A 17,116-nucleotide genomic window follows, 5' to 3' on the forward strand; every position below is an offset into this window, starting at 1 on the left:
AGGCGATCCGAAAAACCGAACTTACGTCAATACCCTGCTGGGGCGTGGCACAGGACACGATCTTATATCGGATTCACTCATGGAAGTCATCCAAACCGCAATCTCAGGCTACTTGTGCTAGAAGCTCGGACAAAATTCAAATTTGGACTACACATCGGCTTTAAAAGATAGAAGGGGAAGGTTGTCGTCGATGAAATGAAGCGTTCTTCAACATTTGAAAGTTAACAGATAACCTAAGCAATATAATATGTCTGTCATCCGAATCCGTAATCCAAAAAGCTTAAGAAGCATGTATGTACGAACATCTATATAGATCGATTCCGTCATCTCCGTAGTATACACACTATTTGTGTTGCAACATCTTGAGCAATCCCCAGGACAACTCTCGCGGTTCCTCGAATTACAGCCTAACAACCATTTTTGGATGACCAGTTCGGCAAAGAAACTCCGTGCTTCTTATAGATGTATTCTTTGTGGTGCAACAACTTGTACAGATCCTCAGGCAAGCACTCGCGAACCCTCAAGTCGACACCAAGCTCCTCTTCTATCCAAGGAAGCAACGGATGAGTAGTGTCGATCTTGGAAGGCTCGCTCACTTTGATCCATCCGCAAAACTTCAAGATACTCCTCATCGAGATTTGTTTGCGATCCGCGTCCTTGGAAAGAGGCGTCATCTTGACAGAGAGTGACCTGATGCCCTTAATTCTTCCCATCGTGGCGTAGACGGCAGCGAGGAACGCGTAAACTTCGTCTTCGGGGTCAGTACCCTTCGGCATTTTCCGATCCTCGTGAAAGGCATCCTCGAGAATTTGGGGGTCTTCTGGAGCTCGTGACTGATTCGACTTTTTCATTGCCCCGCGCAAGCTCACCGCGGTGTCGTCGGGCATATCAATCTCCACAGAGTCGAGACCGTGGGAGAACCGTTGGAGGTGGGTGACGATCGGCTTCACGTTATTGCTCAAGGGCTTCTTGTCTTGCCACGCCGACCAGGGGAAGCCTCTCAGAAGGACGCGACGGATGACACTGACGTTGGCGCTGCTGGCGTGGTTGAAGAAGAACTCCATGTCGCTTTTGATCGAGATCGAGGGCTTGGGCTCGGGCTGGCCTCTCCAGCGAGTATCTGCTTTGGCGGCTTCTCTCTTTGCTCTGGCGGATTCTCTGGAAAGTCTCTTGGCTGCTCTATCTTCCCCGTTTTCTATTTTGCCTGTGAGGACCGCTGCCTTGGGCGCTTTCGTTGGCGGGGCGGAGGGTGGGCCCCACGTCGTGGTGTACTTGGTGTAAAGGCCTGGCCCAAAGGCAAAAGTGTTTTCCCGATAGAGGACTTCAATGGCCTCTTGGGAGATCTTCTTGCATGTAAAAATGATGCTGCGCTTGAGGAACTCGCCAGGGGTGATGGGGATCTCGTCAGGGGTGAGCTGGCGTGGGCGTATAGGCTTTTTCCGGACCAAGAGATGACGATACACCTCCAGTCGAATCTCGCATGGCATATCGAGAATACCCAATTTGGATGATTTGGGTTGATCCATGTAGTAGGGGATCGAGCCCACCTCTACTCTCATTGTCTCCGTCGTGGTTGTGGTGGTAGACATGACTGTGACTGTGTTTAGCTGATCCTTTTGGTAAGGTACTTTTGTTTTTAGAATGTTGTTATTATATGAGATGTGTGGATAAATGCAAAGATCTAAGTGGCATAAAGAAAGAGAGAAGGCATCGTGATATACCAGCGCCTGCGTTTTCGGAGAAAGGAAATCACCATTGTGAACCCGCAAAACTTTGAAGCTATCTGCGACCTGTTTGACCACACCGTAATGGAACCTAACCAGCCAGGTGCAGGAGAGAATCCATGCAAATCCCAGCTCTATATTTCATCAAGACTTTCGGTGTCTGAAACCCAGTTTGCTAGATATCGCTTCAACACTTACTGGTGGTTGAAAGCCAGCTTAGTAGTCACGGAGCCGAAGCCACCACTCGGCCGCTTCCGGGGCCGAACAGGCGTCGGTTGTCGTCTGCCGGGGGCTCTGCCAGCCTGTAAGAAATCGGTGAGGCGGCGGTCAGTAACGATACAGCGGGGTATTGGTGGGGTAATATCCATGGATGCATTATCGTTTCTTTTTCCCAACGGGTGCGGCACCCACCCATCACTTTTCGCCTCCCCGAGCCCGTTGACATATGTGCACTTTCGTGGTTTGACTGGCAGACATGATTGTTCAACTCGGCTCGGCGTAAGAAAATGGACAGCCTGCCTCGGACCCGATTGCCACATTGTTCAATCAAATCAGCCTCACTTGCTGTGTCAACCAACTGGGGGGCGACGGATCTACTTGCCTCTCGGATCTAGACCGCGAACGCCTCGATGACTCACATGCGAACTCGTCATCCGCTTGGTTATCGAGCGCATCCCTGGGCTATAATTCATTGGTTACTGCAGCCGAATGGAAGTACGAATCTGCGTGCGGTTTTGTTTTCTCACTCATCCGAGAATGATAGGCACTCCGAATAGCGAGTCCAATCGAAGGCGATTCCGAGACGGGAACTACACTGCATCTTTAGTGAGCTGCTGATGACGTTGGCCGCGTCCACCACTGATTTCCGCTCGTTCATCCGGGGCTTATAGTCACGAGGCAAACTTTTATGAGGGTCTCTGCATCGCCCTCTTCTAACCGATTCGCCACCCAGGCAGTTCTCAATTACCCACTCCTACGAATTAGCCTGCCTGCTTCTACGCAGTAGTCGAAGACTCATTCCGAACCCACTCATCAGCTTACAAGGCTGTGTGGCGTACTTCTTATTCGATTGTGTCATGCATAGTACTTTCTTTTGAGTAATTGTTAGCCTTTCTGTCTTCATTGGTGTTGGTTAGGCAGGAACACTTGCGCAGCCTGAACGCGTTGCTCCCAAGTTGTCTTGGTTGCCTCCGTTGCTTCCAAACGTCGTCCGAACTAAGGTCGTCTTTGAAGTCGCCTCAACTGCTGCCTTGGATTGAAGGACTCATATAAATATAACCTACAAGAGCCTCATCCAACCTCTTCCACTACTCCAGCCGACGTCATTGCAACTTGGTCGCAAGATGATGGACTTGGGCAAAATGGACTTCGCAACGTTGTTCAAAGGCAACTTCTCCGCCATGGCCGAGAACATGACCGGCGGAAAGTCCTACTCGGGCGACAGCAAGAAGATGATGGAGAGCCTTCTGCCCATGCTGGGCGGCCAGTTCAACCCGGTCGTCCGGTCTCTCATGTTCCTCTACCAGATGATCGGGTCCCATCTGGGCATCGACCCGACGCTCATCCTGACGTTGGCGGGTTTCATCTGGGCCGCAAATAGGGTCGCCCGGCAAGTGTACGGTGCCATCTTCCGAGTCATCCAGGACAACTTTATGAGTTCGATCCACGTCCAGAGCACCGACGAGATCTACGCGCACATGATGAAGTGGCTCGCACTGCAGCCCCTGATGGCGAGCTCGCGGTCGTTGACCGCGGAGACTGTGAGCAAGACGGCGTGGGAGGAGGAGGAGGAGCTTGAGGCACTTCAGACGATCAGGATAACAGGGAGTGGTGACGGAGAAGCCGAGTATCTCAACTTTTCTAACCAGGAAGCCAAAGCTGTAAGTTCAACAAACCCCCTTCCTATGTTGTCAGGCAGCCCGTACTAAACCTGTGTTTAGCTTCCAAGATATGTACCGGCGGTTGGTGTACACGGTTTCTGGTTCAAGGGCCGCTACTTCAGACTACACCGCAAGCAGCAGAATGTCTTCGACGGCCAGGAAGCTTACGGAACCTTTAGGAAAGAGGAAGACCTCATCATCTCCTGTTTCGGCCGGGACCCGGCGCCCATCAAGGAGCTGCTTCGCTTTGTAAAAGAGTTCTTCTACTCAGATCACTATGCTCGCACAACCATCAAACGCCCGAGTCCGCAGCCGATGCGCAGGTATGGAGGCCGCTATAACTGGTCTCAGGTGGCCAACCGCCCCGTCCGCCCCATGCGCACCGTTGTCCTCGACCCCAAGCAGAAGGGCCAAGTCCTCGCCGACATGAACGAGTATCTCCACCCGGCCACCCCTCGCTGGTATGCTAACCGCGGTATCCCCCTTCGTCGCGGGTACCTATTCTATGGGCCCCCGGGAACAGGAAAGACGTCGCTGTCCTTTGCTTTGGCTGGTGTCTTTGGCCTGGATATCTTCGTCATCTCGCTGCTTGAACCGACATTGACGGAAGAAGATCTCGGCACGCTTTTCAACTCTCTGCCCCGTCGCTGCGTTGTCCTGCTGGAGGATATCGATACCGCTGGTCTGAGTCGTGGAGACGAAGAACCCGAAGATGCCAACCCAGAACCTGAGTCCAAAGACGACAAGGACAAAGACGACACCGCCAAGGACGGCGAAAGCACCACCAAAAAAGGAGACCGGCCGAGTAGGAGACAGACGAAAGACGACTGGAAAGTCTCAGACCTCGCCCGCGCGCTGAAGAAGGAGGCCAAGGACGACAAGAAGGGCATCTCCCTCTCGGGCCTCCTCAACGCCATCGACGGCGTCGCCTCGCAGGAGGGCCGCATCCTCGTCATGACGACCAACAAGCCCGAGTCGCTCGACGAAGCCCTCATCCGCCCCGGCCGCGTCGACCTGCAGGTCGGCTTCACCAACGCCACCCCGGCGCAGGCGACGGAGCTGTTCCAGCGCATGTACGAGGCCGACGGCGCGGTGCCCGCCAAGCGCGTCGACGGGCACGTCGCGCCGCCCTCGCACCCCGGGCCGAGCATCGTCAAGATGAACGGCTCGTCGTCCGCCTCGGTGTCTGGGTCGTCCACCCCTTCGCCTGTGCGGACTTCCTTCGGACAGGGCGAAGCTGCGACTGCGGCTGCTACTGCTCCGGCGGCGCAGGAGGCGGAGAAGAAGCGCTTGTTCGATGCGGAGGAGCTGGGTCGGATCGCGGGCGAGTTTGGCGCCCTCATTCCCGACGGGCTGTTCAGTCCGGCTGAGATCCAGGGGTTCTTGCTGAAGCGGAAGAAGGACCCGCGGCGGGCCCTGAAGGAGACGGCGGAATGGGTTGAGGGGATGCGCTTGCAGAAGGAGAGCAAGACCAAGGTGCTCAAGGTGCAGTGAGACTCGAATACGTTTTATGATGGACGTTGGAATCCATATCCAACGCCACGTCCCCTCGTCACCGGCTGGTGGACTATACTCTTATAATTAGTCATTTTTTCATACTGTTTGATGTGGCATGGGCATAAACAAGATACTCCCGAGGCATGGTTTGGTTTGAGTCGCAGAATGAAAACATCAAATTAGGCAATAATAATTCTGACCCCTTGATATTGGGTCGTGTGTTGTGTGTGGCTTGATGTAGGTAGTGATGTGATAAACAGATTTTAGTTGGTTGTCCGATTCGGAAGACTGTTTGATGATTTGCAGAAGACTGAGACTCATTATAACGGCGCAGAGGGGTAAGCCCCTTCAGCTCGAGTCTCGTCAACGTGGTAACGCGGAGGCTCTGTCTGCTCAGGCAGTTCATCTCCTTCATCATAGTATGTCTCGTATCCTTCGCCTTCCTCGCCGTATTCATACGTCTCTGCATCGTCGTACTCTTCTTCCGCATAACCCTCCTCTGCTTCGCCTTCCAAGCCAGGACCAGGCGCAAACCCTTCGTCTTCTTGACCGAAGCCGTCGTCCTCATCGTCTTCATCATCAAGACTGTCGTCTCCCGCAAGCGACATGAGTTCGTCCTGAACCCCCTGCTCCGCGTCGGGGGTCTCCTCTCCCGCACCCATGGCAGCCGCAGCTGCAACACTCCGAGGTCCGTTAGCTTTCGTGACGCGATAGGCAGTTCCTTTCCTCTTCTTCTTGGGCTCCTTGAATCGTCTGCCGTAGAGCACCCGCTTCTCGGCATCGGTGAGCTCCAGGTCCGGCAGGGGGATGTGCACGCTCGACGACCCGGGCGGCGGAGTCGTATCACGGACGTCAAAGATGCCGGCGAAGTCCTCGTCCTTGAGCTTGCGGCCAAACTGGATGGCGATCATCTTGGTCTTCATGATCCCCTTGACCTTTGCCCAAGTGCCCTGGTGGTACCAGCCGCTGTTGTAGATGTCGACCTCTGACCGCTGCGGTGCCGTGGCGAACATCTTGGCGATCAACGGGTCCGTGATGTCGCAAATCTGCCAGACCTTGCCGTCGGTCCAGTAGGACTTCCCGTCAAAGATGTGGCTTTCGTGGTTGTCGCCCTGGGGCTGGCGCTGCTCCGTACGCAGGCTGCGGATGGCGTGCCACGTCTCGCCAATGTGGCCAGCCTGAAGCTTGCGCATATTGAAGATCATGGTCTGGTAGGTTTTGTAGGCCGGGTCGGTGCGCGGGTCGATGCCGTACTTGATGATGGCGTCGCGCCAGGGTCCACCGCGGAACTGATACCCGACGTAGCCGACGCACCGCTTCATGACGTTGGCGTTTCGAACGATGGAGCCGAGTTTATTGAGGAGGGAGCGACGTGTCCAAATAGGTCGTTCCTCCATGGCTTCTTCCATCTTGGCTATGCAGGTGGTCACCTCCTCGTCGGTTCCGTCATATGGCATTTGCGGGCCTGTTGGGATGGGGTACTGATCTGCCTTCAAGAAGTAGCCAATAAGAGTTGGTAGTTGGGTATTAATGAGCTTTGTCTGTCCGGCGTGGTCGAGCTCAGATCGTACGTAGGGATTCTGTGAGTAGTTGTAGATGAATGGGAGCGTCATTGGCGTCCACACTGGTGGAGGGACGATATCCACGTTTGGTCCTTTGTCGACGCCGTCGACGAATTGGAAGTTCCTCATTTGAGTGACTGGTATAGCTGTCAGTGTGTTTCCAACATTGCAGTCCGCAGGCAGACTCACTGTCGCCGGGCATAACCTGATCCATGAATCTCGAAATGAAAGGAGACTCTTTCAGGCTCCAGTGGAAATCTGCCATACCGCGGAACCGGTGAGTGTGCTTGATGACGCCGACGGCCTCCACGTCGTAATTGTCGACATTATCTTGCATTTTCCGCCGCAGGACCTTCGGATTGTCCAGCCGCGACTTAGAGCAGATCTGCTCGCGTGGTGATCTGGACCGGGGCGCATCGGTCATTTCGACCTCACCTTCCCACGGCCCGTCCGTACCCCTCTTGCGTTTCCTGCCGGTCCGCTTCGGCACGGTCACCTTCAGAACGACATTGTGACTTGTAGCACTATGTGACATGATTGGCCTGCGGAATGGGCTCTCGGGATTGAGATAGAAGGGGATTGTATTCCGCTCAGTGTCGAGGATCTGGCAGGCTGTCAGTACCGCCGGGTAGGTTGGATTTTCCAGTCATTGCCGAAATCTACGCACATTCTGGAACGACGAAATGCTTCCAAAGGCCTTCTCTGCTCTGTCCAGATTCATGACGATCATGGGAATCTCCACGGCACCCATGGACCGTTTGGGGATGGGGAACCGGGGCGCTGAGTTGCTGTCATGTCGATTCTGAGCGGTTGAAGATTCCTCTTGCGGCTCATTCCCATCTTCCTGGACATCTTCTGCAAGCTTGTCATTCTCTGTGCCGTCATTCATGTGTTCGTCTTCGGTGTCCATGGTGATGATTTCCGTGCGGCCGTCTTCTAAGACGCCTTGGCCTTGCGGGCGGTTGCCCAGCCGTTTGCTGTGGGATAATCTTCGATTGGCTGTAGGTGGCCTAGGATAATGAAACAGGTTATCTGAGACCGCAAGTCTTAGGGCGACTAGTTGACGAAGGTGGAGTTGCGACGATTTGCGGATGTCGCCGCGTTGAGCTCAGTGATACGTCGTTTGACTGGAATTTTACCTGCTGTTCTGAGCAACTGAGATTCTCGATTGATGCACGGTGCGAGATGTAGCACGACCTGAGGCAGGTGCTAGGTGAGTGGCTGTAGCGCAGTACAGTGTCCGAACTGTACGGGTAAACTTGCTGAGGATCTCTTCACTAGCATCATGAGGCAGTCATCTGGCGAATCCTTTCAAAACAATTGTATGCCTGTTGATTATGAGCCAGGACGACAAAAAGTTAGCTACAGCAGAGACAAGGCTACAATACTACAATGCACAGATTGGATGAGAACAGGACAGGCTGTGTTGGTAAATCTGTGATTGACATACACCGAGAAGGTATGGTACGCACGCGACTCTATCTCATCCGGATTCACTAGTGACTCTTGTTCCAGCAAGACACAGTATCAGAGGAATGGAGACTGGCGCATTCGTGTTTCAGAATCCTCAGCAGATCAAGTCGTCCCATGTTGAACCCGTTCCCGAAGACCTGGGACGCTCCTGTTCTGTGATAGCTTGGACCCAGGGTGATGTGATGATGCCCACATTGTTTGGAGGCATTGAGCCCAAAGAAGGCCCTTGCAGCGGCTGCCAGGGACCTGCAGCAATCAAAATACAGTGCGTGTGTTCATTGGCACGGTACAAGCAACGGCTGCGTATGCATGTACGCTGCTGAGGTAAGGTATGAGGTAAGTTCGCAGTCCTTGCTTTAGTCGAGTGTATTTTGGAATAAAGCCATCTCCTGATGGAAATTCACTTCAAAATACCGAAGTGATGACTGAGTGAAGTCAGTAAACATCGGCCCTGCAGCTGCATTGTGCCGTCAGGAGATGCAGGTTTGCTGTGTAGGTATGGAGATCACATGTGGGGGCTAAGAATCCCAGGCCGGACCTCGATCTGGACGGGACGGGAGGGCAGAAACCTCCCGGATAAACCCTCCTGCCGACAAAAGAAATTGAGCTCCAGGGTCCAGCTTCGCTCGTCCAGTCGCAGACAGCGAATGTCGACAGGCAATCCACATCAATGTCGAGGAGAGAGGCAGGAGCATGGAGGGGTCGCGGGCCTTATCTTACCTAAGACGATCACCAGCCAATCAAAAGCTGTCGTATTCGCTGATCGGGCCCGTGCAGAGGTCACGGTCGCAGTCAGGTCCCTTCCACCAGGTGCAATGCAAGTGCCAGAACCAGTGCCCGTGCCAGTGCCAATCAGCGAGGTGCCATCCGTCAACACCCCCTTTCCCCATCCGTCCCTCCTTGGCTCCCGTTGCCTGCCCGCGTGTGCCTTACCTTACCTTACCTTACCTCACTGCTTGTGTCCGGGCAGCTGGCAGATGTTCGATCGACTTGCAGCGAGCGCCCTGTAAATTGTAGGTGGTGTGTCCTCCTGCCGAGCCATGAAAGATGGGCGTTACAGAGCCCACTGTCGTTCCACACCCGCCCACTTCAAGGCATACTTCAGCAGCTCCCACCGGTGCGCTGCTGTCGGGTCCGCTCCTGCAGTTGGGATCTCTCCTGGAGGTTGGAGCACCTGTCCCGGGCTTGACCAGTGTTGAAGCAGAACCTTCCTTGGAAGGAGCCTCTTCACAGCCTCGACCTCTCCACTCAACCACCTCATCATACTGGACCTTACCTAGGTAGGCACCTTACCTACCTAACTCCTTGGGTACGGTACCTTCCATTAGCTGAGGTGTTGACAGTTGTGGTTTGGTGTGTGTGTGTGTTTGTGTGTGATGTTGTGCGTCTCTCACCTCTCCAACTCGCCTCCGGCGAATGCGTACCTACCACCTACCTACCTTGCCTTACTTTGCCTTCGACAACACTCTCCAATCTACAACTCTCGTCCATTGACTTGACCGCTCGAGTATTCTTACATCCGCATCAACGCCCCCTCTCTCTCGTCTTGCTTTCGGGCGTCAATCTGTAAGGTATTGCTCTCACCCTGTCCATCATCTCTGGCCGCCCGCCCGCCGCCCCCCAACCAACCAGCCAACCCCCGGCGTCGAGGCCTGTTCCTGGCTGGCCGCCGCGCATCACTGGACCGTCCGTCTCCAGCTGTCGAGTCTGTCTTCTGCTGGGCGACGTGCTCTGGGCCGGACAACCCTCTGGCCATACCATACCGTGCCTTGCCGTACCGTGCCTCTTCGACCTTACCTTAATATTTCACCGCCGCCGCTAGCACGTTAGGGGAGACCGGCTGCTGGTCCCGCGTCGTCGTCTCACACTTCACACCTGGGCCCCGCAAACAACTTCAGCTTTACCGACGATCCAGAGCATCCCCCAACTTCGTCGCTTCTTGTCCAGAACATCTGGCTTTCTTCCTTTCGCTGCCCGATCATTTCTTCTTCCGCCGTTTTTTTGATGGGGCATAACCTCGTCGCAACGATCTCTCTCTCCAACCCGCTCCCCTAGCTGCTTCCCCTTGTCTGCCCATCACGAAGCGACGCTATCCTGACAACCCAACCCCAGCCCTTTCGCGAGCGACCGCCCTCCTTCATCGTCTCGTCGACATCGATCTGCCGACGCGCTTGCTCCAACCCCAAACTCGCCCTTAGCTGAGACCCACGCACGCTCCGTTCGCCGCGCATCATCGAAGCCATCTCGAGACCGAGGCTGCGATAGCCCTTCGATTCCTTCGTCTTTGCATTCCGTTTCGACGTCAAACAATTGACTCGATCCGGCCGATTCCAAAATCACCCCTGCTTACCACCACCGACGCCGACCATCCTGCGCCCGCAGCATATATCCTTCTCTGCCTTGGACCTCCGTCCATTGCGATTCACTGCTGCTCGCTACATTAGCTGAAGAGTCGGGCGATTCTGTCGCCCCACCGAGAGGGACTTCATCGTGACGTCCAAAATGAAGCGCTTCAGCCAGAGGGTGGTAAGTCACCGTTGCTACCCGGCCCCTGAGTCTCATCATCATACTGGACACCCTATTGACGTCCCAGCATGCCCAGCTCTCGCGCGGCAAAGACAAAGACCCCAATAAGCCCAAGAAGAATAAGGATTCCAAAGATGGGACTGCATCCCCCTCGTCGGTCGGCTCAGGCCGCGATGCAAACCAGTCGCCTAACCCGACTCCTTCATCCTCGACGACAAACCTCTCCGATTCCCGCAATAAGCCGCTGCCGCCTAACAACGCCGGCGCCCACGGCGGAGAACCGAACCAGCCGTCGCCATTGAGCAACCAGCAAGGTGCTGCCCCGGATCGCTTTGGCTCCACGGGAGCGGCCCAAAGTGCTAACGGTGGAGGTTCTCCAGCTCGCCATGGCACCCTACCGCCTACCGTCATCATCAGCCCCAGCGCTCCTGTAAGTTCTCAACCGGCACTGCTCATTCAAAGCTGTTGCTAATCTATCTCCAGCACGTCCCGCCCCCTGGTGCTGCCGAAACCATGCCACACGATCTCGCGCCTCCGAAAGCGGGCACCAAGTCGCTCATGTTCGATCGCCTCCACCAGACGCCCAAGGATGTGCCCGAGGGCCTCAGAACACCCAAGCGACAGCATTCGTCGAGATTCGATATCTCTGCTCACCGCGAGCTGGAGAAGCTTCCTGGATTCCACGAAGTTCCCCCCAACCGACGCCAAGAGCTCTTCATGCAGAAGATTGACCAGTGCAACGTCATTTTTGACTTCAATGATGCCAGTGGTGACATGAAATCCAAGGAGATCAAGCGACTCGCCCTCCACGAACTGCTCGACTACGTCGCTAATAACCGCCAAGTCATTACGGAGCCAATGTACCCTAGAGTTGTCGAAATGTTCGCCAAGAACCTCTTCCGACCCATTCCGCCCCCGATGAACCCCCAAGGAGAAGCTTTCGATCCGGAGGAGGACGAACCCGTCTTGGAGGTTGCTTGGCCGCATATCCAGGTTGTCTACGAGTTCTTCCTGCGCTTTATCGAAAGCCAGGACTTCAACACCAACATTGCCAAGGCGTACATTGACCATAGCTTCGTGCTGCAGCTGCTGGAGCTCTTTGACTCGGAGGACCCGCGCGAGAGAGACTTCCTCAAGACGACGCTTCACCGTATCTATGGCAAGTTCCTGAACCTGAGATCGTTCATCCGTCGCTCCATCAACAACGTATTCTTCCAGTTCACATACGAAACGGAGAGGTTTAACGGCATTGCTGAATTGTTGGAAATTCTGGGCTCTATTATCAACGGTTTCGCTCTGCCGCTGAAGGAGGAGCATAAGACCTTCTTGACGCGGGTATTGATACCTTTGCACAAGGTGAAGAGTCTCAGCATGTACCACCCTCAGCTGGCGTACTGCATTGTCCAGTTCCTTGAGAAAGATGCATCTCTCACAGAGGAGGCAAGTTTTGGATCCGAGGCTTCGCATAGTTGCTTGCTAACCGAACCAGGTTGTCCTCGGACTGCTCCGCTACTGGCCCAAGGTCAACAGCACAAAAGAGGTTATGTTCCTTAACGAGGTCGAAGACATTTTCGAAGTCATGGACCCGGCTGAATTCGCCAAGGTTCAGGAGCCTCTTTTCCACCAGCTGGCCAAGTCGGTTGCCAGCCCCCATTTCCAGGTTGCTGAGCGTGCTCTTTACTTCTGGAACAATGAGTACTTCTGCAACTTGGTCAGTGATAACGTTGAGATTATCCTGCCCATCATGTTTGCGCCTCTATACGAGAACTCCAAGGGACACTGGAACCGGTGAGTATTACCACAGAGTGCAAGCGCGACTAGTACTAATTAATTCCTGCAGTACGATTCACGGCATGGTTTATAACGCCATGAAGCTGTTCATGGAGATCAACCCTCAATTGTTCGACGACTGCTCCCACGATTACACCGAGCAGCAAAACAGCGCCGCAGCCAGAGAAGCCCTCCGTGAAAGAAAGTGGGCGTCAATCACCGATCAGGCCAACCAGAGACGGTCAGCCAACGGTGCGGGCGCTCCGACATCAGGTAGAGCACACGCTGGCTCCCTTTCTCGCGTTGATGAAGTCGACGGAACCGAAGACAACCAGAAGCGATTAGACTCTCTCAAGCTGCAAGATGGCGACCGCAGGGAACGTCGGCATGAGCAACAAGACTCGGTAGGATCAACCCGAAGCCAAAAATGATTTTACCCTGTTGCCATTACCCGCCTCTGTCTGGTTGTCAACCTGCGCTTGAGGATTCTCAATACCCTTTGAAACTTTGTTTTGCTATTTTTACAAAACTCACCCTGTCCTGTTCCTCAACATTGTCTTGCATCCCGCTTTAGTCGCCGAATTTCAGTGCTTGTTGGAATGTTTGATTGACCAGTGTCCGATATAGGCCCCGGAACAAAACGGCGAGGAGAAAGCCGAGGCGACTGAGGAGTCATGACCTGCCTTGGCATTATTACCGAATGATTTGCCTTCAACGGGTTGAAGGACTCCAAACGGGAACATCATGCATGCGCTTAGGGATTCAGAGGATAACCGCCGGGTACGCTTCGGGTCAGGAGAGAGAGGACCACAAGCTCTAGTAGGGATGGGGCTTCGCCGCCCTCGGAACATACTTAATTTTCATGATGTCACTTTTATGTTTCCTTTCTCCTCGGCAAAGACTCAGACCTGAGCGGGACTTCTTGACTACTGGCATCGAGCCGCCCGCGCCCGCTGTTTAGCTGTCGAGGTGAAAAGAAACGCGGGACTCTTCTTTACTTTTTTCTACGCGGGAGGACACAAAAACGTATTTTGTCGGAAGAGGGTGACGGAGGACAGGCAAGAGTGGGTGGAAGAAAGATGGGGTGCCCCGGCGTACAGAGGCGAAACTCGGGAGACAAGCTCCTTTTTTCTTTCTGCGGCTCTCTCGGATGAACTTGACAAGAAAGTTGCGCCAGAGTGGGCGTGAGGAATGAGGGTTTTCCTCCTTGGTTTCTACCTTAGACGATGAATGAGTACAGACGTCAGACGTCACATTTAGACTTGGGTACGCTGATAGAGGTTTGACGAGCGGCTTCGTGGTTGACATTATACATTGCCTTGCTACTACTGGTCTAATCTACAGTTGTCCAAGAGCAGAGGGAAGTTTACCACCCGCCTCCTCTGCCTCTGTTATAGCCTCCCCTGCCGCGACCTCTGTACCCACCACCGCCGCGTCCATACTGCGGCTGTTGCTGGTATTGGCTGTGTTGTTGCGGCGGCGGCGGCGGCGGAGCGGGTGCCCCCCATCCGCCCATGTGTGGCGGAGGCGGCGGCAGACCGGCACCAGGTGGCGGAGCACCCCAATTCTGCGGAGGCCCGCTGATGTAGCCTACAGTGGGAGGATGAGTAGGTGGAGGGGGAGGCGGCCATGCTCCTTGGAAGCCTTGAGGCGGCGGAGGGGGTGGAAAGTGTCCGAACCCGCCGGCCGCGTTTGGAGGTGGTGGTGGGTACGGTTGGAAGGCGGGAGGACTGTGGTGATTAGGGGGAGGAGGCGGCGGCGGCTGCGGCTGGTTGTAGCCCTGGCCCGACTCGTCGTTGTACCGGCCGCGGCCGTGGGGTGGAAGTGGTGACCTGCTCGAGTCGTCGCGGCCTCTTCTCCCGCCTCCTCGCTCACGAGATCGGGATCGGGATCTGTAGGGACTCCGCGACCGGGAGCGTGACCTTGACCTTGATCGGCTGTAGTCTCTGGAATCGTAACGACCCTTGCGTGGAGGGCTCTGTCGCCGATCGCGGCTGTGGCTTCGGCTGCGGCTGGGGCTTCGGCTTCTGGAATCCGGCGAGAGCCTGCGCCTCTTGAATGCGGGGGGCGAGTTGCTTCCACTCGACCGGCCAGGGGAGAAGCTGCGAGAGCGGCTTCGCGAGCTGGATCGGCCACGGCTGCGTCTGTCGCCTCCTGGCTTTCCCTTCTTGCGCTGCTTCATCTTCTCGCAGAAGTTGCGCGACCAGCCGTAGTATGTCTCTCCCCCAATGACCTCGCCCGTGATCTCGTCGAGGATGACGCGCTCGCCCATCTCGCTCAGGTCCGTCGACTGCTGATCGGGCTGCTGGGGCGCCGCCGACCTGGAGTATAGTCTCTCGACGTCCGCGAGAAGGTCCTTGACTGCCTTGGCGAGAGCCTTGTCCGCGGGGCCTGGCGCGAGCTGAAGCGGCTTGATCATGTTGGGGTTCATGGCCTTCGTAGAGTTTGGCTCAAGATGCGGGAGCCAGTTGGCAGCTGGAAGGTCGAACCAAGGCGTGTTCGGGTCTCCGTGCATCGAGGGAATCATGTATGGCGCGTCCTTTGCAGGTTTGACAGCGAGGTTCGACCCTGTCTGGTTGTTCGCGCCCTCGCCCTCAGCAGCCTTGGTGACTTTACCGCCATGGGGGGCTTCCTTCACCGTCTCCCTCAAGTCTGCGATCGTGTGCGTCGAGATATACTTTTGCTGGTCCCAGAGCGACAGGAGATCGTCCAGCTTGCGCATGTGTTTCGGGCAGTTGTGGAAGCTGGCGGCAGCGTGAAAGAGCGGCGGGAGGCTGGGCTGTAGCTCCGTCGCGAGGCGCGTGTCTCTGTCCCGCACGACGGTGTGGTAGAGAACGTCGTTGAGGATGTAGAGAATGTGCAGACGCTTGCGCTTGGAGGAGGGTTTCGTCTTGTTCTTCGCAGCACCAGCGCCGGCGGCGGCGGTAGCATCATCGCCTGGGAAGGATTTGGAGAGGGCGGCCAGGTATTTGCCAAGAGCGGCGACACGCGCCGGCGAGGGCGCCAGATTCTTCAGGATCCATCGCTTGCATTTCTAGAGGAGGCAGCAGGAGTTTAGTTGACCTGCGACATGTAGACACGACGGAAACGGCTATGCTTGCGGCAAGAAACACGTAGAAGAGAAGAAAATGGCGCGGAGAGAGAGGCCGTTTCAAGAGGGCATCAAACCTGAACGTTGGCGGGCGAGCACTGGTGTATCGCATCGTGAAGGAGGGTGTGGAACGTCTCGATCTCCGGCCTCGTGAGGGAGACAGGCTCTTTGCGGAAGAGCAGGGCGCTAAAGGAGGCCTTTGCTATCGCCAGCTCGGGTGTTGCCATTGCGCTTCGATTCGCATGCCTGCCGGCGCGCAGGTAGGTGAGCAGCGAATGTGTTGTTGTGAGGGGGTGAGTTGTGGTGTTGGGGATGTTGAGGTTGAAGCTTCGAAGCGGGAGCTGTTAGAAAAGAGCTGAAAGCTTCATGCCGGCCAGGCACACAAAGCTGCATGCGCCGCGCAGGGCGTAAAACTGTGGCTTAGCACTTGGATCCAGCTGTTGGAGTGAGTCGGCTGGAAGTCGGGGTTCTGCGCGGCTTCTTCCGCAAAGGTGCTAGGGGACCCAGGCCGCCCAGTGCGGATTGCCACGAGGTCACTATCTTAGCGGGCAGCCCTCCGGCTACCCTTGAAGCCAAGATGCGGTAACACCTGCGGCCGGAGCGTGCGCCGTGATTTCGGAGGGATCATGGGGGCGGACTATTGCGATAGGCCATCGAGGGGCAAGTTTCTACTTATTCATTTAATTGATGGAGCGGTTTTGCTGGCTTGAAGCTGTTTGTGCAGCTGAGGCCTCTCGCTTGTGTTGGTGTTGGACAGAACCACCGCTGACGTAGGGCTAGTGTCCAATGATTCATTGACAGTCTGCCATCATGGCCTCGTCCAGAAGACGCTTTTGCTAAAGTTACAGAAATGACCGCTGTGGCCTCCCTTCAAAGTACAATAATCCAGAGGTCAATTGGTAGAGAGGCGTAAATTCTTTCGTATCGTGCTCAATGATACAAACCGCGGCCATAACCGACCAGGGTGTTGATTATAATACACAGACTCGGGTCCGGTCGGGCTGCTTCCACCGCCAAACGTTTCGCGCCACTACGAGAAGCGGTCTCCCTTTGGACTCTTGAACGGCGTACTACTCTCGTATTTGCTCTTCTCCAATATTCTTTGTTGTTCCGTGGTCGGGGCATGGCGGGTCGGGGCGGGGTCGGAGCTGGACTCCTGGCTCGGCGAGCCGGCGGCATCGGTGCGCGGCTCTCCGCCCATGGTGGATGCGGAACCGGGCTGACTGGGGACGTTGTCGCCGTATTCCATGGACTGGGCCATCTGCTTGCGCTTGCGCTGCTCTTCAAAGCGGGCTGCGCGGTCGGCGTTGATGCTCTGCTTGGCGAAGTAGTAGGCCGTTCCGCCGGCTACATAAGTCGGCGTGTTAGCTACGGTACGAGGGCCAAGGCATGCTCAAATGACCACGTACCAACACAGAGAGAGCCCCATCCGAGCCTGCAAAACACAGAGTGAGAAGGTCAGCGTGACGGAGGACGAGAGATGGTTTGCGACGAGTCAAGCGTACCAGAACGATTTGACCTGGGATCAGGCATGATGTTAGCCAGAGACTTGAAACCATATGCGACGGATAGGCTACAACTTACGGTGTTCAT

At 55.5% G+C, this 17,116-nt stretch overlaps 6 protein-coding genes across 6 annotated transcripts; 2 read left to right on the forward strand and 4 right to left on the reverse strand.

The window, feature by feature from the left end:
• Positions 1-407: 407 nt before the first annotated feature.
• On the reverse strand, positions 408-1,589 carry CGGC5_v003250 (uncharacterized protein; the record flags this gene model as incomplete). Its single annotated transcript, XM_032020801.1, has 1 exon — positions 408-1,589. One exon carries the CDS (start codon positions 1,587-1,589, stop codon positions 408-410), a length of 1,182 nt encoding a protein of 393 aa, XP_031882262.1.
• A 1,478-nt stretch (positions 1,590-3,067) lies between these two features.
• On the forward strand, positions 3,068-5,098 carry bcsl1b-3 (putative mitochondrial chaperone BCS1-B; the record flags this gene model as incomplete). The annotated part of the gene is made up of 2 exons (XM_032020802.2): positions 3,068-3,604; positions 3,665-5,098. 2 exons carry the CDS (start codon positions 3,068-3,070, stop codon positions 5,096-5,098), a joined length of 1,971 nt encoding a protein of 656 aa, XP_031882267.2.
• A 323-nt stretch (positions 5,099-5,421) lies between these two features.
• Positions 5,422-7,573, reverse strand: sfc1 (Transcription factor tau subunit sfc1; the record flags this gene model as incomplete). Its single annotated transcript, XM_032020803.1, has 3 exons — positions 5,422-6,800; positions 6,853-7,267; positions 7,331-7,573. The coding sequence occupies 3 exons, from the start codon at positions 7,571-7,573 to the stop codon at positions 5,422-5,424; spliced, it is 2,037 nt and encodes a 678-aa protein (XP_031882268.1).
• A 3,065-nt stretch (positions 7,574-10,638) lies between these two features.
• On the forward strand, positions 10,639-13,110 carry PPP2R5D (Serine/threonine-protein phosphatase 2A 56 kDa regulatory subunit delta isoform; the record flags this gene model as incomplete). The annotated part of the gene is made up of 7 exons (XM_066151102.1): positions 10,639-10,662; positions 10,730-10,976; positions 11,043-11,092; positions 11,146-11,997; positions 12,152-12,450; positions 12,503-12,836; positions 13,060-13,110. The coding sequence occupies 7 exons, from the start codon at positions 10,639-10,641 to the stop codon at positions 13,108-13,110; spliced, it is 1,857 nt and encodes a 618-aa protein (XP_066009598.1).
• A 688-nt stretch (positions 13,111-13,798) lies between these two features.
• CGGC5_v003254 (uncharacterized protein) lies at positions 13,799-15,750 on the reverse strand (the record flags this gene model as incomplete). The annotated part of the gene is made up of 2 exons (XM_066151103.1): positions 13,799-15,466; positions 15,601-15,750. The coding sequence occupies 2 exons, from the start codon at positions 15,748-15,750 to the stop codon at positions 13,799-13,801; spliced, it is 1,818 nt and encodes a 605-aa protein (XP_066009599.1).
• An 803-nt stretch (positions 15,751-16,553) lies between these two features.
• CGGC5_v003255 (uncharacterized protein) lies at positions 16,554-17,116 on the reverse strand (the record flags this gene model as incomplete). The annotated part of the gene is made up of 4 exons (XM_032020807.1): positions 16,554-16,870; positions 16,933-16,958; positions 17,029-17,042; positions 17,108-17,116. 4 exons carry the CDS (start codon positions 17,114-17,116, stop codon positions 16,554-16,556), a joined length of 366 nt encoding a protein of 121 aa, XP_031882269.1.

Source organism: Colletotrichum fructicola (genome assembly GCF_000319635.2).
Source record: "Colletotrichum fructicola Nara gc5 chromosome Unknown KSG_Nara_v1_contig02, whole genome shotgun sequence".
Classification (NCBI taxonomy): Eukaryota; Fungi; Ascomycota; class Sordariomycetes; order Glomerellales; family Glomerellaceae; genus Colletotrichum; species Colletotrichum fructicola.